Source organism: Petaurus breviceps, unplaced genomic scaffold (assembly GCF_028583685.1).
Source record: "Petaurus breviceps papuanus isolate PSGF00001 unplaced genomic scaffold, PetGlider_PUasm1.0 47, whole genome shotgun sequence".
Classification (NCBI taxonomy): Eukaryota; Metazoa; Chordata; class Mammalia; order Diprotodontia; family Petauridae; genus Petaurus; species Petaurus breviceps.
The window spans coordinates 9186320-9204936 of NW_027186349.1; the positions used below are offsets into that span (position 1 = coordinate 9186320).

Genomic DNA, 18617 nt, shown 5'->3' on the forward strand with positions numbered 1-18617 from the left:
TAGATACTATGTTCGAGGAACGATGTGTTAAGCAAGGATCTGGGGTAAAACTGAAGCTAAAGTGGTGGACTCTGCCAGAAGCCCCCCTTCCAATCCCACTGCTGGTGCCTGGGTTCACTGGGGGAATCTTGGCAAATCAGGCTGTATTGCCAAAATAATTGGTCAGTATTAATCAAACAATTATTAAATTCAGGACAACAAAAGCACACCACCACCACTCAAAAAGTTAGAATCAATACTTTGAATTGGCTGACTGAATTTATATGACTGTCCACACCATCAAAATAGCTGGTTCAGTAACCCTTGTTAAAACAAAGTCTTTATCTCATCTCCCAGTTTCCCCTAATGTGAGAATGTGCTACAAACAAGCTTATATAATTGAATCACAATATTTAAATAATTGCTACTATATCTCTAACTCTTAAATTATTCTCTTTTCCAATAGTGCAAAGAAGGGGGCTTTCCACAGGAGCTCTGGTTGGGAGTCAGTGCTGAAGCAGTGTCTGTGTACAAGCGTGGCGAGGGCAGGCCTCTAGAGGTATTCCAGTATGAACATATCCTGTCCTTTGGGGCACCATTGGCAAACACATACAAGATCGTGGTTGATGAGAGGGAACTGCTTTTTGAAACCAGTGAGGTAAGAGATGACAATAAATAACATCATAAACAGCCTTGCTGAAGTAAAACAGTAGGGGGTGGCTAGGTGGCACCGTGAATAGAGCACTGGCCCTCGAGTCAGGAGGACCTGAGTTCAATTCCAGCCTCAGACATTTAACACTAGCCATGTGACCTTGGGCACATCACATAATCCTGATTGCCCTGTCTTCCCCTCTCCAAAAAGCAAAAAAAAAAAAAGAGAGAGAGAAATAAAAAGTAACAGTTCTTTGTGTTAGTATTGTCCAGATCCTTATATTTAAATAGATTTCCTCTTAAATAAATGCAACATTAAGCTCTAATTAGTTGCCCAGATGTTTATTGCTTTAGTATATATTATAAAGAGCAAACATTGTTATTCGAGTTTGTGAGTAGAGAAAGCAGTGCAAAGAACAAGAAGAAAATTATAATCATGTTTACAAGAAGACATAAAAAGTAAAAACTGTGAACCTATGATTTCATGGGTGTAGAGAACTCTAGAAATCCCTTTACAATCACCATTTTATCTATAACTTGTCTTATCAGAGTTTTCTGGGCACTCAAGTTAAATTATTGGCACAGGGTCACTTTCTTTATGTGCTTTTATTAACTATTAAAATGGAGTGTCAAGAGTTAAAAGAAACACGTATGTTGATATCCTTGGAACATTAATTGATTGCTCAATCAAATAGGGATTTTAACATTAACAGGTATGGTTTACCATGTATTTTGATAACATTGGAGCTATAATATCCATATTTCAATTTTTACGTACTAAAATCTGCATAATGGTTAGTTGAATATGATAGTATCTGTGGGAAGAATGTTTCATACATGACCATGATTTTCCCTTCACCCCAGCTTAGGACAGCGCAAGTTAATGATATACAACTAAACTTTTGCCACAGTCCGTACAAAGCTTGAGCTAAGTCGGTCAGTGATTTCAACTCTGAGACTCAGTAGTGTTTCTTCTTAAATGACGAGTATTGGAATGTTCATTTGAGAGAGGAAATCTTGGGATGGCTTGTTTGTTGTGTTGCTGCATTGTGGAAAACTCATCACCTGGTCTGGACTCCCTTTGTTTCGTTGGACAGGTAGTGGACGTGGCCAAGTTGATGAAAGCTTATATCAGCATGATTGTGAAGAAGCGCTACAGTACCTCCCGGTCTGTGAGCAGTCATGAGAGTCAGGGGAGTTCCCGATGAAGAGCAAGGCCAATCTGAACATATCACCTTCTGGCCTAGAAGGGCTCGTTCCTGCTGATTGATTCAAGCCATCAGCAAAGCTACACAGGACATTGTAGAAGACACTTGCTGGAGAAGGTTTCTCCACAAGTCCTCAGCAATGCCACCTTTAAAAATCGTGTATTAAACTGTCAGCTTCGCGGTCTGCAAAATTTCCAAAGCTTTATTACTTTTAGATGATACATGCCTTAAATATGTGTGTATACATGTGTGTGCGTGCATGCGTGTGTGTGCTGCCTTTGAGGTGGCGAAAAGTGCCTTCACCTTGTAAACCAACACTAATTGACCTTAACTGTGCTCCTAAAGAGAGAGCCTTTCTTTCCATTCAGAAGAGTTAAGAAAACATGGAAGAGGGGAAGTTAATCCATCTATTATGCACTAACCTCCCATCCAGACTTCCTTTGCTAGTGGTACAGTGAAGAATCTGGGGGATGAGGGAGAGGGAAGGGAACCGGAACTGTGTATTCTACTTGGAGTGCTGCTGGCAGCCTTCTTCACAGACATTTAACTTTTGTTTATTCTTCTAAGTAGATGTGCTTGCATATGCATGCATGTTATATAAACTCTTAATTTTATTTCATTTCTCATGAGCATTAAAAGCAAAGGGAATAATGATGTGCAATGGTGTAAACAGTCCTTCTGTACATTTTAATAGTTCAGAGTTATAGTTGTTTCAATTTTATGGTTACTTTATAAGGCAGTTTTATTAATAAATCAGAATCCCAGATTTTCGTATGTCTTTACTGTATTTCTAAACCACATTTGGACAGTTTTATTTTACATCTAGCCAATCTGCATTCTGTATCTGCTGTATTCTATACAGATAGGTAGCTGATAAGATTGTTGTATTTATACATTGCCCTTATACAGAAATGCGGTTTTCAATACCATATGCCATACATATGGGATCTTTAGTTTATAAAGTTTTCAATATTAAATGTTACTCTAAAGGATACTGTCTTATAGAACTCTGGCCAGAGATTATCTGCTGGGATAGGGGGCAAGATCGAACTCTCTTAAAATGGGAGACATCTTTTAAAGGAGCATGAAATTATATTATGTTGTTTTAATTTTTTAAAATACATCAACCCAAGTTCTTAATAGTGGTCTTGACGAACACCTGTAAATAAATCCGCAATTATAAACCAGAAAAAATCTGGTTTGGGACGTTTATTTTTATATGGAAAAGTTGTAATATAAGGCAAACTTGCATCAACAGTGATGAATCTGTGCATTAAGGGAATAAATGAAAGCCATTTTGGGCCTTTGCGACAAACCACAGCCTTTAAAAAATACTGCATATTTGCTCAAAGTCTGACAATAAAAGATCCTAGTTAACCTATTGTGTCTTTTGTCTCGTCTTTGTCATCAGCCCACCTAACTGCAGTAATTCTTAAGTAATCCTTGTTGCTTTTTTGTTCATTTGTTTTTTGCAGGGGGGAAGGTAGGACAGTTGGGGTTAAGTGACTTGCCCAAGGTCATACGGTTTTTGTGTTTGTGTCGTGTGTTGTGTCTCAGACCAGATTTGAACTCAGGTCCTCCTTACTCCAGGGCTGGTGATCTCTTCACTGCACCTCCTAGCCACCCTGTCCTCTTTTTTTTTTTTTATTTCTCCATGGTGTAGAGTGCATATACCACATGCTAGATTACCAGTTCTTACGGCTTTGTTCTCTTACCTACTTTTGAGTGAAATTCTAGTTGATCTGCAGAAGAAATGCAAAGAATTAGCAGTATAATAGTTAAATACAAATGCACAGAGGGAGATGGTGTGTTTTTGTATTCAGTGTTCATTTACTGCTTATCTCAAAAACTGCGTTCTTGAGTGTCAAAGCCTTCAACACTTGCAGCAACCTATCGTGTACATTGGGCATATACGATAACAAAAAAAATGAAACAATCCTAGTCTTTAGGGGTTTTACATCTTATTGGAGGGAAATAACATGTACATATGTTTCAGTATTTGGGGATTGTGACTTCAATACCAGCATGGCCTCATCTGCAAGGAGGTAGCATAGCATAAGCACCAAGAATAGCATTCCCTAATCAAGTCTCCACTGTGGAGACAGTTTCACTTTTGACCTTCCTATTTTGAGGCTCTCCTACTTTAACCCATCATTTCTCGGGGCCCTCACCCATTCATTCTGTTTCTATGGCAGTGCTACAGACAGTATAGACAAAGGAAGAAAAAAAATAATCAGATCTAGAGGTCATATAGTTCAATTGCCTCGATTTACAGATGAGAAAATGAGGCCCAGAAGGTCAGTGATTTGATCAAGGCATTACTGCTTAGTTATAATGCCAACACCATAATACTCATGTCTTCTAACTTCTCAGACTCATATTTTCTTGTCTCCCTGGATCTGCACCAGATGGTGGGGTGGGACTGGGGTCCCAATATAGATAGCCAAGTTCTGCACGAAGGTCAGCCAGGAGGAGCAATGTAGGGGAATGAAGCCCAGAGAAGTTAAGTAATATTTGGTCTGGTTCCAAAGTTGGTATAGTCAGTCAGGCATTTATTAAGTAACTGCAATGTGCCTAATTGCTAGCAATATAAAGAAAAGATCATCTCTGTGCTTGATAAGGGAGACAACGTGCACATAACTACGTACAAGTTATGTACTGATGTGTGTGTATACTTGTAAATACGTAGTATGTAGGTTATTCAGTCATTTTTCATTCATCTTCAACTCTTTGATCCCTTTTGGAGGTTTTCTTGGCAGAGATAGTAGAATGATTTGCTGTTTTCTTTTCCAGCTCATTTTACACAGGAGAAAACTGAGGCAAACAGGGTTAAGTGACTTGCCCTGGGTCACACAGCTAGTAAGTATCTGAAGCCAGATTTGAATTCAGGAAGATGAGGCTTTCTGACTCCAGGCCTTGCACTATCCACTGTGCCACCTAGCTGCCCGTGTCTGTGTGTGTGTGGTTTACTGTAGTATATAGTTAGCTACACTATTGTTAACTATATGTAGCAGATGTAATTACAAATGTATCAGCATACATGTGTGTACATAAACATGTATATAGAAAATAGACCCAAAAGAATCACATGGATTTAAGAGGAGAAGTTCAACAGAGCTTGTCAGTGACAGGATATGCTTGCTAAATGACTGGGGTCTGGCTAGCATCTACTTTTCAACCATACCTTACCCCCTCAGCGCTCTGTTCCTTAATGCAACTGCCTATTTACTACACAGCTTCCCTGGACACTAATTGGTTGATGGACATTAACAAGGACATCAATATATTTAATATTTGCCTTGAAAAGCCTATTGGAAAAAAAACTGCATTTTGGATTCAGAGGAAATTGATTTTTATCCAATGCAAGTGAACACTGAGGAAGTAGTTACTGTGTGCTAAGTTCTGGCAATAGCAAGATAAAAATTGTGGGCTTTGTTCTCGAGGGGTTTGCATTTTGCTGGGTGAAAACAACATGTACCCAGCTAAATCAATACAAAATAAATGTACGGTAATTTCATGGGAAAGGGAGGAGGAACAGTCAACATTAATAACTGGGGTAACCAGGAAGGACTTAACAGAAGGTAGCACTTGAGCTTTGAATGATTTTATGAGGCAGAAATAAAGACTTGCATTTCAGGAGTGGGGGCTAGGCAAAAGCACAGGGATGTTGTATAGGAGGTACAGTGATCGGGCCAGTTTATCCGGAACATAAAACATGTGAAAGGAGATAACGTGCAATAGGCCTAGCAAGGTAGTTTAAATACCAATAGTGAAGGGCATTACTTGCCAAGTAATAGATTGCATTTTATTGCAGGGACAAGAAGGAAGCATTGAAGCTACCTGAGGAGGGGATGATACGGTCATACCTAGACTTTAGCAGTATCAGTTTGGTAGCTGTGTAGAAGATGGGTTAAGGCAACAACAGCTTGAGCCAGGGAGACCAATTAGGTTCCTATTGTAAATAGTCCAGGTTCAAGTTGAGGAGGCCCTGAACTAGGGTCCTTGTGGTACTAGTTGAGAGAAGAGGGCAAATTTGAGAACTGTTAAGGTGAAATCTCTTAAGAACTGGCAAATCACTAGACAGGGAAGAAATAATCAAGAATGACCTTTCTTAGAAACCTGGGTAACTAGAAGGATGGTGGTTACCCTCCACGGAAATGGGGAAGTTAGGAAGAAGAGTAAGTTTAGGGGGGAAAGAGCCATTCTGCATTGGATGTGTTGATTTTACAAGCCTATGGGATTGCCAAATGATAGCCAACAGACACGGTGTAGAAAAGTAGTAGAGTAGAGACCACCTAAAGGATGCTCACACTTAGGGGTGGGACACAAATGATTATCTTGCAAAGGGGACTGAGAAGGACTAGTCAGAGAAGTAGGCAAATCCTTGTTACCAAAGTCACCCTGAAAATATCCATAAACATTTTCTTAGTTCTCACAAAAATGAAGACTTCTATGTATGTGCTGTTTTTTTTATTTGAAGCGTCATTTAACAGTAAATGATTCAATGTATTTTTTATAAAGGAATGCCCCCACCTACACATTAAGACACTTTTTTCAATGCCCATGGCAAATACCAATAATTACAATCATTAATTTTCAAGGATTCATATTATTCCAAGAATATAATTTATTCAAAACATATAGTAGGTATATCAGCCTGAGAAATGCAACAAGTAAACTGAGGAAAATTCTGGCCTTCAGTCTGAGGGTGAATAATAGGCTCCCAGTAAACCATTGAAGAATGAGTTTCCAAATTGTTGATCCAGAGGGTGATGGTAGTTCCTATGGGGTCTGAAGTAGGTTTCCTTTGAAAACTGAAGCTTTGGCTTAGGCCATAATCTCACTCAAGGAGGATTCAAGCCTTTCCATTAAAGGAGAGCAGGAGAGCAAAAGATAAGATGTTGACATGACTTTGCTGAGTAAACTCTGGACATTGATGTGCCATATTTTCCTATCTACTGAAGCCTTTTACTCTAACATAGGATATGACATCTCAAAATAAATATATGGAGGAGGGGCAGAGTCAAGATGGTGGAGTAGAAGCAGGACCTCCCCGCAGCTCCGGCTTCCACCTTCCCCAATCCATGTAAAAAGGGGACTCTAAACAAATTTTGGAGCTGCAGAACCCACAAAATGACACAGAGAAGCTAACCTCCCGCTGAGGACAGCTCAGCAGGCCAGCAACAAGTGGCCAGCGCAGTGCTCTGGGAGCCGAGCCCAGCTCCACACCAAGGCTTTAGCCCCAGGGCAGGCCTGACCAGCCTCCAGCAGGAGGGACTCCAGATCAGCAGCAGCCGTGGCCCTTTCCAGATTTATCAACACATAGATGCGAAGGACAAAGTGAGAGGTCAGTGCAGTCTGGACTTTGGGACCCAGGAAGTGGGAGTGCATGGCTTTTGCCCCCGGGGTGAGAAGCTGCTGAGACACTGGCACAGCCAGCTAGTGCCATGTGGCAGCTTCAGCTCCTGGCCTGCAGAGTGTAGAGGACCAAGCACCAGTCTGAGGGGTAATCACTCTTGCTTTAACCTGCTTGGATCTGGATTGCAGTCTAGGGTGGAGGTCCTGGGGTGTGTGTCCAGCTTGCCAGAGCATGTGGAAGCCTCAGAGAGGGCACCCATCTAATACCTCCAGCAGGTGAGGAAACCCCAGCATTTGGGACGAAAGCTCCCCTGTCTGGTGGAAGAGTCCTACTGTGGCAAAAAGCCCAGGGATCAAGTGACTGAGGGGCGACATGACCAGGCAAAGTACACAAAGAAGACAGAAGATTCCAACATTTGATTCCTATTTTGGGGACAAAAAGGAGCAAAGCATGGAACAGGAGGAAGACAGTGAAGTCAGAACTCCTGCACCAAAAGCTCCAAAGGAAAATACGAGCTGGTTACAGGCCATAGAGGACCTTAAGAAGCAGATAAGAGAAGTAGAGAAAAAATTGGGAAGAGAAATGAGAACAATGCAAGAAAATTATGAAATGAGAGGCAACAGCCTGAATGAGGAAAATCACACCTTAAAAAATAGACTCAAATGACAAAAGAGGCTCAAAAAGGCAATGAGGAGAAAAATGCCTTTAAAAAGCCAAATTTGCCAGATGGAAAAAGAATCTCAAAAGCTCATGGAAGAGAATCATTGCTTCAGAATTAGATTGGAGCAAATGGAAGCTAATGACTCTATGAGAAATCAAGATTCTGTTAAATAGATCCAAACAAATGAAAGAATAGAAGGCAATGTGAAATATCTCATTGGAAAAACCACTGACCTGGAAAATAGATCCAGGAGAGATAGTTTAAAAATTATTGGACTGCCTCAAAGCCATGACCAAAGTAAGAACCTAGAAATCATCCCTCCAGCAAGTTCTCTAAGGAAACTGCCCTGATGTTTTAGAACCAGAGGGCAAAACAGAGGTTGAAAGAATCCACCAATCATCTCCTGAAAAAGACCCCAAAAAGAAAACTCCTAGGAATATTATAGCCAGTTCTGGAATTCCCAGATTAAGGAGAGAATATTACAAGCAGCCAGAAAGAAATAATTTGAATATTGTGGAAACACAATCAGGATAACCCAGGATCTGGCAGCTTCTACACTGAGGGATTGAAGGGCTTGGAATATGATATTCCAGAAGTCAAAGGAGCTGGGATTAAAACCAAGAGTCAGCTACCCAGCAAAACTGAGTATCATGTTTCAGGGGAAAATATGGTCATTCAGTGGAATAGAGGACTTTCAAGCATTCTTGCTGAAAAAACCAGAGTTGAATAGAAAATTTGACATTCAGATACAAGAAGCAAGAGAAGCATGAGAAGGTAAACAGAGAAAAGGAATCATAAGGAACTTATCAAAGTTGAACTATTAACATTCCTACATGGAAAAACAATAATTGTAACATGAAATTTTTCTCAGTAGTGGAAGGGAATAGAAATATATATATCTATATATGAAGATATATGGGCATATGAATACATATGTGAATGTGTGTATATATGTTTACAGGTATACATAGATAGAGGGCATAGGACCAGTTTAACAGGAAGGGATGATACTTAAAAGGTGAAATTAAGAGGTGAGAGAGGAATATAATGAGAGGAGATTGGGAGAGACAGAATGGGATAAACTATCTCATATAGAAGAGGCAAGGGAAAATGGTTACAATGGAGGGGAAGAATGGGAAGGCAAAAGGGAATGGGTCAACCTTATTCCCATTGAATTTGGCTTGAGGAGGGAATGAAATACACACTAAATGGGGTATCTCACCCTCCAGGAGAGTAGGGCGGTAAGGGGATGAGAGGGGGGATGATGGAAGGTAGGGCAGGCTGGGGGGGAGGGAAGTTGGAAGCACCCACTTTTGAAAAGGGATGGGATCAAAGTAGAGAATAGAACAAGTTGGAGGTGAGATAGGAGGGAGGGAAATATAGTCAGTCTTTTACAATATATCTACTATGTTATTATTTTGCATTAGCCACACATGTACAACGTATACTGAACTGCTTATCTTCCCAGTAAGGGTGGGTGACAAGGAAGGAAGGGAATGAATCTGGCATTCAAAGCTTTAAAATCAAATATTTAAATATATATATATATATACACACTATTATTAATACTATTTTACATGTAATTGGGAAATAAGATATACAGGCACTGGGGCATAGAGATCCACTGGAAAAGTTGAAAGGGGTATGGGAGAAAATATGGGAGAGAGCAGATTGGAGGAGGGGATATCCTGTGGGACTGCTATTTTGGGGAGTGGGTAGGGGAAAAACGGGGAGAAAATTTGTAACTCAAAATCTGGCAGAAATGAATGATGTAAATGAGAAGTTAATAAAGCATTTGAAAAAAAAATACCTCTAATGCCTAGCATGGTGCCTGACACACAGTAAGTGCCTAATAAATGCTTGTTGACTAACTGAAAAAAAAAATGTGCCATGAGGTAGAATTCTTTGGCACTAGAATTATACTCATTTAACAAAAGAATTAAGAGCATACAGTGAGAGTCACCCTAGAGTGCTTCAGTCAGGAAGCTGGAGGGAAGACAGAGATGCAGGCATTTTGGCTCTAGGCCTACATACAGTAAGCAACCTTCATCCTTCTTTGGATACAGAGCATGGGAAACTACTGCAGTCTTCCTCCTTTATTGAATGAGGTTCCACTAGCCTTCTTGGATTTGTCTGTCACTAGGCAGCTCTCTGGTAATTTTGCTCTAGGGATGAATTATGATAGGTCTATGATCTAGCTGTTCAAAAATTGCAATACAACCTACACATGCATGATAATTTCACCAGTCTTACTTACAGCCTGCCCATAATTTGTGTGGGCCTGCACCACTCCCCCACCCCCCACTACCCCCATTATGCTGACTTGGCTTTCCCCATCCTATATTCCTCCTCCTATTTTTACATTTTGTTATCTGACCCTTTTCCAGGATCAGAGCTCCACTCTCAGGGATCCAGCACAAAAATCTTATCTTTCCCAAAGTTCCTTAACAATTGAGGATTTTTTAGCTACATTCCTTCCTTCCTCCACACAGCTTGTTATTCTGTTAGTGACCTAGTGAATCACTCGTCCGGCTATTGAAAACTGGACTTGGGGGGGAAGGCGAGCAGGGGAAGCCCAGTAAAGAGATCATTTGTGTCCTGGTGTCTTAACTCCTTTAACTCCTGTCTCTGAAACATGGATATCTGCTGCTTGTCAGTACTGTGTCAGCCTAACCTTGGCAGTGACTAGGCCTAGCACAGACATTGTTCTGCAGAGTCTTAGCATCCAAATGAATTTTATTGTTTTGATAGTCTTAAAAACCTAGTCAATGAGGCTCATTGACTCTAGGCTGTCTCTTCTATGGACTCTTACCAAGCCCTTCTTCCTGCCTAGCTCTACCACCCTGCCATTGATTGGAAGTGTCAATACTCTGTGCTCAAACTCCTTGACTGATTGCCCCTCCTCCCCTGCCAAATACTTAGTATCTCCCTGCCTTTGATATCAGAGATGGGAGATGAACCCTGCAAGTAGGAATCGGCCAGCACCTATAAAAACTATTGTGGGGCCACTAGGTGGCGCACTGGGAAGAGTACCACCACTGGAGCCAGGAAGACCTGAATTCAATTTGACCTTTGACACTTATTAGTTGTGTGACCCCAGACAAGTCACTTAACCCCAATTGCTTCCTCCACAAAAAAATATTGTAAGGGGGGATCAATTCAATGAGTCCCCTATTCAACTTTATAAAAATACATTGTATTGCTATCTTTTTTTTTTTTTAACGATACCCACATTTCTCAAAATATCTTGGTTCCCTCCCCCCCTCCTAAGAGCCAGGTTTTATAACAAAAAAGAAAAAAAGGAGAAAAAAAAACAATTTAGCAAAACTAACTAACCTACCAAAAGAAATTTGATGTCAAATGCTCTGTTCCTTACTCATGGTTTCCCACATTCATACTGTGTTTCCCCGATAATAAGACACTGTCTTATTAATTTTTTTGGACAGAAAAACACCAGAGGGCTTATTTTCAGGGGAGGGCTTATTTTAATGAACATTGACAGAAATTTTAATAAACACGTAAATGTGAAAAAAATGTACCTTTATTCAATAATGAATTCAATAAAGAACAGGATGACGCACTCACTGCTGCAGCTCTGATTGGATGCAGCTCGGAGCGCAGCGTGAGTTTCACCCGGGGGGGGGGAACAGTGCATACAGAGGGTACCGTAATGTAGCGTGTAGCGCAGGGGATCACCTTCACTACAGTAGCAATCTCAATAGGGCTTATTTTCGGGGGAGGGCTTATTTTAGAGGAATCTTACACAGTAAGGGGAGGGCTTATTTTCGGGATAGGTCTTATTATCGGGGAAACACGGGTAGGACCTTTTACGTCTTCTCTTTGGACCAAGCTTGGATATTACATTTTCAGAGAACGTAGTTTCAGTCATTTTGTCCTTTCATGTACATTTTTATAGCCATTGTGTATGTATTGTTTTCCAAGCTCTGCTTCCTTCATTTTGCATAAATTACCTTAAGTCTTTCCATGTTCCTCTGTATTTATAATTTCTTTTGTTTTTGAAATTTCCATTTTTATGCAGGGAAAAATCAAGCTGACACATTGAACCCAGTTTGATTGCAAGTTCTTTAGCTTTTGTCTTTTCCATCTTGGCAACATGAGCCACTGCGTTTGGGCCCAGACGTTGCCACCCTGAGGATGATGGATCTCATCCTATATTATTTTTTGTCCAGGCTCAAACACTTTATATTGATTGGCTGGTTGCAGGGGTAAAGAAGACATTTGCATGATTATGTGAAAACACAATGTAGCCATCAAGTAAGAATGTAGATGTCAGTTTCAGACTTTGAATAGTCATTTGTAACTGACAAAGAGGGTTATAATTTGACACCTGGCAAAATCAGGTAAATTGTAGAGCATAAATAAAGAGAAAGGAAATAGATTTGAGAAAATATCCAACTTTTTCTTAGGATGTCCTATAAAATGACAATTTGCAAGTATCTTTTCTTCCAAGGGAAACACATTACCCACCATTTAAAAGAGGTGGTATCTATCAATCTGTGATGTAAGTTCATCTCCCTTCCTTGTCCTTAAAATCGCCAACAAAAGAATCTAGTTTTTTAGAAGTAAACTCTTGGGAATGAAAAGATGGGTGAGTAATTCTTCTAATTGATACATTTTTTATCCTACATTGTTTATATATATATATATATATATATATAATCGGTTTTGACTGCTTTTACCAGCTTAGCCAGGGCTCCTTTGTCTTCAGCATTAACTTGTGTCTTCTGTCATTTTGTGAATTAAGCCACCCTTTGATAATACAATAAGGAACCCTCATTTTTTTTGGTACGAGGAAGGTAGAAAGAACACCAGCCCAGTGAGACCCACCCACATCATATGCATTCACTGCCAAGTGAGCTTCCTTGTTTTCTACCAAGGGAGGAACAATAAAGAAGACTGACGACAGGTGGTCTCTTGGTAGGCATACCCTCCTTCTCTGAAGCTTTCTGCTCAGTCTTAGAGAGTAACTTGGTTTCTTGACTCATTTCAGGTCTATGCTTGTCGAACAGTTGAGTAGTTGTCTAATGATTAAAAAAATAAACAAACCAACCAACCCTGGTTGAACTGGTTAATTGCTGGTGGTACTTGAAAATGGTTATAAAGGATAAATCTTTGATATTGTAGTCCAGTGTATTGAGGGCATTTGACAAAGGAGATTAGGTCCTTTTTAGTCTAGATGTCTTGACCAAGGCCACAGCTCTTGGAGAGCTTCTCAAATAAAAGATTAAGCACTTTTCTTTGCCTCCTGTTTCTTTCTTTTTTTTTTTTTGCTTTATTTTATATGGCTAGTAAGTGTTAAGTGTCTAAGGTCACATTTGAACTCGGGTCTTCCTGACTCCAGAGCCAGTGTTCTATTCACTGCACCACCTAGCTGCCCCTCCTCCTGTTTCTTTGCAACAGCAGAGGCAAGGGTCACATTCTTCCCCATGGTCTTCTTTCTGTTTGGTATCTTGGCCAGCAGGAAAAGAAAGGAAGATAAGTGATTTGTAGGTCACATTCATTATTTATTCTTTTTTTTTTAATAAGCAATTGGGGTTAAGTAACTTGCCCAAGGTTACACAGCCAGTTTTTTTGTGTGGGTGTTAAGTATCTGAGGCCAGAGCCAATCCCGGATCCTCCCGACTCCGGGCCGGCACTCTTACTCACTGTGCCACCTAGCCGCCCCAACATTTATTATTTCTTAAAGCATAATGATATTCCATTATAATCACGCATCATAACCAGTTTCACCATTACAAACCAAGCTTCTTTGTTTCTAGTTCTTTCCTCCTACAAAAAGTACTGCCATATTTTTATGTCTATGGGGGGGGCCCTTCTTTTTGTCATATATCTTTTTGGGATATATGACTAGCAGTGTAATATTTAAGTGAAAGTGTAGACATTTTAGCTGCTTTGTTTTCAAAATTCCAAATGGCTTTCCAGAATGACTGGAACAATTTACAATGCCATCACTGGTATTTTATTGTGCCCATCTTTCCACAACTCCTTCATATTTTGTCATTTTTTCCAATTTATTGAGCATAAAATGAAACCTCAGAGTTATTTTGATTTGCGTTTCTCTTATTATTGGTGATTTGGAACATTCTTTGATATGGTTGTTAATAGTTCACAATTCATCTTTTGAGACCTGTTATAAATTGTTATAAAATACTTATCCCTTTCTTTTTCTTTGACTTTGAGAAAAAAGTACAAAAGGTAGGAGGGGGATTTCTCCATTCCCCTCCCCAAAGGTAATTGGAATGGAGACTTTCAGGAGAAGCACATAGTAATCAATCCATGATTGCCCAGGTAAGCCTGATAGGGGAGTTCCTGGATTCTTACTTCCTGGGTGTCTACTTCTGTTACTCTATTTATTTTTTCTAAGGACAGATCAGAGACTAGTGATCTTGAGAATGGATAATTCCAGCCTGGTAAGTTACCCGTTTGGTAGCTGAGTTAAAGAATTCCCAAGTTCTAGCATTCCCAAGACACTAGGAGTAACTCACTTGGTAATTTGGCGCTAACATCCTAAAGGGGAAAAATGTTCTCAATAGTGTGCAATCTAGAGAGGGAAGAGTATGGCCTTATAAGGAACCAAGAGATCTGTACTTTGCCAACCCGCCATGATATTGCTATGAGTTACCCCAATAGAACAGGTGTAAGGTGAATTAAGAGTATTTGTTTAGCAGTTACACAAAACATTGTTACCTTCTAGAAAAAGTCTAATAGGCTAAATGTTTACTATCTCTGTATTTCTTTATGGACTCCTATACTATCATTGGTAAATCCTTTATTTAAAGGATTCCTGTAACCAGTCTTATTGATTATGGGACATCCTTTATTTTAAATTGATAACCAGTTTGATTATGTCCCATAAATGAATGTCCTATCAGTGAATCAGTGAGCATTTATTAAGGCCTTACTATGTGCTGGGAATTGTGCTTAGTGCTGGAAATACAAAAAATAAGCAAAAATGCTTTCTGACCTAAAGGAGCTTTCAATTCTAATGGGAGTGACCATATACACATAAATTGGTGTATGCAGGATAAAAACAGAGGAGATAGAAGTCAGCCTTCGAAGAGAAGGCACTAGTAGCCTAGGATTGGGGGAGGGGTGAGTGTAGGGTTGGGGATGGGGATAAAAGCAGGTAGAAGGACAATGAGAAATGCCTCAGGGAGGAGGTGGCATTTGAGCTGAATCTAAAAGGAACCCAGATATTCTATGAGGCAGACATGATACGAGAGCATTTCAGGCATAGGGGACAGAGGATGAATGCAAAGGCAAAGATATGGGAGACAGAGCATTCTGTATTAGGAGCTTCAAGGGGTACCAGTACAAATGGACTAGAAAGTGCATGGAAGGGAGAAATATGTTGGGGTTTAAACTGGAGCTATAGGAAGGAATCACATTGTGAAGAGTTTTAAATGTCAGACAAAGGAGCTTGTATTTGTTAATATAAGGAGCCATTGAAGGGGGTTAACATGGTCAGACTCGTACTTTAGGAAAATTAGTTTTATGATAAGTGCCTATGTGGGAAATGGAAATCCTATTACCTACATATAGGAAAACATAAAACAAGCCATATCTGAATTTAATTTTGGAGATGACCCTGGAGGTATAGGCAAAAAGCCAATGAAAGAAACTCACCTTCAGGGGATAGGTACCCAGGATTGGACATAGGTCATGTGAGCTCAGAATCCTTAGAGGGAACCTTGGCCATGGGTCATACTATAAATAATTCTCACCTGCTTCAGTGAACCTTGTGGGCTGAAGGCAATTGAAGATCATGCATATGGTACCAACTGGAAAAAGTGATGGAGAGCTTGGAGAAGCTGGGCTTGCCAAGTCATAGGATAATCGATTAAGAACTAGAAGGGACACAAGAAGTCATCCAATTGCCTCATTTTAAAGATAAGAAAACTGAATTCCAGTGAATTTACACAACTTGTCCAAGGTCACACATGAAATAGCAAAGCTGACATTTGAACTCAGGTCCTCTGATTCCACTGTACCACAATGTCTCTCCAAGAGCTAGGGCAGCCTTTTCAGAGGTTCCAGACTAATGTCCCTTCCTTCTCCTGAAGTAGCCTGAAGCCCTTGGTGCCCAAGACACAACAAACCCCCTAGTTACTGACCAGTCAGAAACTTCTGCCCTCACCTCCTCTTCCCTACTTATCCCTACTCTCTGCCCTCTCCCCCATCTATTGCCCCAGCTGCTAGGTTTTAGACCTGAGCCTCCCATTTGTGTGAGTTAAAAATGGGCCATAATAGAAGAGCTATTGCTTTTTGTTACTAGTCTGACACTTTTCTAAACCTCCTCTAAGTTCAATAGTTGTTATTAAGAACTAGGACATTGTTCTTTTTGGAGAAAGGTAATCTGTGTATCTCTATTTATATGGAGAGATCTGCCTATCTCTATATAGATATCTACATATATCTCTATATATAGAGAGTTACCTATTTATATAAAGATACACAGATTTTCCTTTTCAGAAAAAAATGAGGTAGAAGAAATGAGAAAGCATTCTTATATATGTATATTTATGTATATTATGCACATAAGTATAGGTAAACTATATGTACTATATACATATTACCCTTTTCAAAAATTTTTGTCCTAGTTCTTAATAGCAATTATGGTACTTAGAGGGGGTTTTGCAAAAGAACCAGACAGACCAGTCACGTAAACAGCAACGGGCCTTCTATTATAGTCCATTTAAACTCATACAAGTAGGTAAGTATATAATATATATGTATGTGTATATATATATATATTACCTACATACATATCTATACATATGTAGGTATGTATATGTGTGTGTATGTGTAAACAGTGACTGTTAGGCAACTAGAATATTAAACTGATCCTGTCCTGAGAGAAGTTAAAGTTTACAATATGAAGCTTAAGAAAAAAGTAGGCTAAAGCTACAAGTTGGGTGGTTAGACAGGCTTGGTAACGTCCTTAGAAGGTTGAAGTATAGCCTCAAGAACTCAGTTTTCCAGTTCCATTCAAGCCAAAGAAGCTCATTATTTCTTTGTGAGGATAATAACAGTGTATATTTTGTGGACCTTCCTTTCAAGAAGTTCAAAGCACTCTTCTGACACTGCCTCACTACTTCCCTGTGAAGTGCTTTTAAAAGCATTGCTTGCCTCCTTTTGGATTCATTTCTCTCCTGCCTCTAACTCTTTAAAATCCTCCAATGTCTCTACCTCTAGGTTCTTACTCTTGCCTTTAAGTTTCCTCATAGGCCTGGTCCATATCCCCATCACTATTGTACCGCCATGTAGGCTTGGATAGTTTCCTCCCCTAAAAGTTAGCAAAGCTGCCCTTGATATTTCTCTGGTCCAGGGGGGATAAAGCTTAAGTTCTTTTTTTTTTTTTGCCTGTGTAGGACTATTTTTTTTTAATACATGGGCAGCTAGAATGGGCAGTACACATCAAGAGTCCTGTGGGAGGTCAGTGGTGGGTGCCAGAGGCAGATGGTTAATGATATACTTAGAGCAGTCCGAGCACCAGCAGGGCCCCTTAGCAGGTGCTGGTGTATCCTAAATGGGCAGAGGTCCCCCCATGCCCATCCCACCTCCCAGACTAGGGAGAGTTCTTGAATGCCCTAAGACCCAAGAGGGTGGAGGTTGGGTGGAGCCATACATCTGGGAGGGTCAGCTGCTTAGACATGAGCCAGGATCGGGGGGGCGGGGGTGTCAGGGTTCCATGATGCTGAAGGGGCTGGGAGGAGGGTGTCCAGTCGTTCAAAGCTTCTGGCTCAGGAGTGACCTCTTCACTTATTCTTCTGGGGGTGAATCGTGCCTGCCTTAGTTGGGAGACTCTGGAGGGGGCTGAAGAGCCACCTGGGAGGTCAGCACCGTCCGACTATGAACCAAGGCCTGGAGGACCTCATGGGTCAGATGGGTTGCTGTGTCTAGGGCTCGTCCACTCAGGTCAGTCACCAGGCTGTCCATGGAAGCCTGGTGCCTCAGGAAGATGGGGCAGATCAGGCAATGGTACAGGATCTGGGAGCCATTGCAGGCCACTGGAAGCATCCACCATAGCAAGAAGGCACACTTTCCTGCATAGTAGAAGGGGAACCAGAAAAGGAAGATGTCAGAGAAAAACTCAGCCAGGCCAAATATGCTGTATACCACCCAGTAGGTTAGACAGATGGTATCATCATCTTTGTTGGGGCTTTCAATGGCCTCAATGGAAGCATATTCTGGGTAGATGAATCTGATGAGATTGCAGAACAGGGAGGCACCATAGCCAAAGATGAGACAGAGGGCCACGAAAGCAATGGAACCTGTAGCCAGGTAATACTTTTTGATATCGGAGACCTCCTCCAGCTTCCCCAGGACATTGGTGACAATGTTTTTCTGCTCCAGAAATCTCTGGAAGCGCTGCCTCAAGCTACCCATGGCTCCCAGGACCAAGGGGGTTGAAGAGGGGATGGAGGATGACTGGACCCCGGTCCGAGGGGTGACCTCCAGGGCTCCCCTGCTGCTCTGCAGCAGTACTGGTGGCGTCTCCCCCTCCAGGCTCCCAGGACCTCCACTCCTCCCGTCCCTCAGTCCCTCAAAGCTTAAGTTCTTGAATGTAACTTCACAGTTACCTAGAGAATAAGAGACTAGCCCAGAAGAAGTCGATGCCTTTCAGATTTGGTGGATGCCCCACAGTTGTGTGAGTTACTACACCCGACACATTCTGCTGACCAGAAACTTCCATATACAGATGAGGGGTGTAATATGTATCTAGACTGGTGCTGTA

The 18617-nt window shown here is 40.8% G+C and overlaps 1 protein-coding gene and 1 pseudogene across 1 annotated transcript in view; one reads left to right on the forward strand and one right to left on the reverse strand.

Moving 5' to 3' along the window:
- Window positions 1-3219, forward strand: part of MYO10 (myosin X) — a 266909-nt gene extending 263690 nt beyond the window's left edge. Inside the window, exons 40-41 of the mRNA XM_069101406.1 lie at window positions 446-637; window positions 1728-3219. Coding sequence (XP_068957507.1) covers window positions 446-637; window positions 1728-1838 — 303 coding nt within the window. The 3' untranslated portion in view covers window positions 1839-3219. The remainder of the gene's footprint in view (window positions 1-445; window positions 638-1727) is intronic.
- A 14005-nt stretch (window positions 3220-17224) lies between these two features.
- LOC138171840 (receptor expression-enhancing protein 6 pseudogene) lies at window positions 17225-18293 on the reverse strand (annotated as a pseudogene).
- Window positions 18294-18617: the final 324 nt, after the last annotated feature.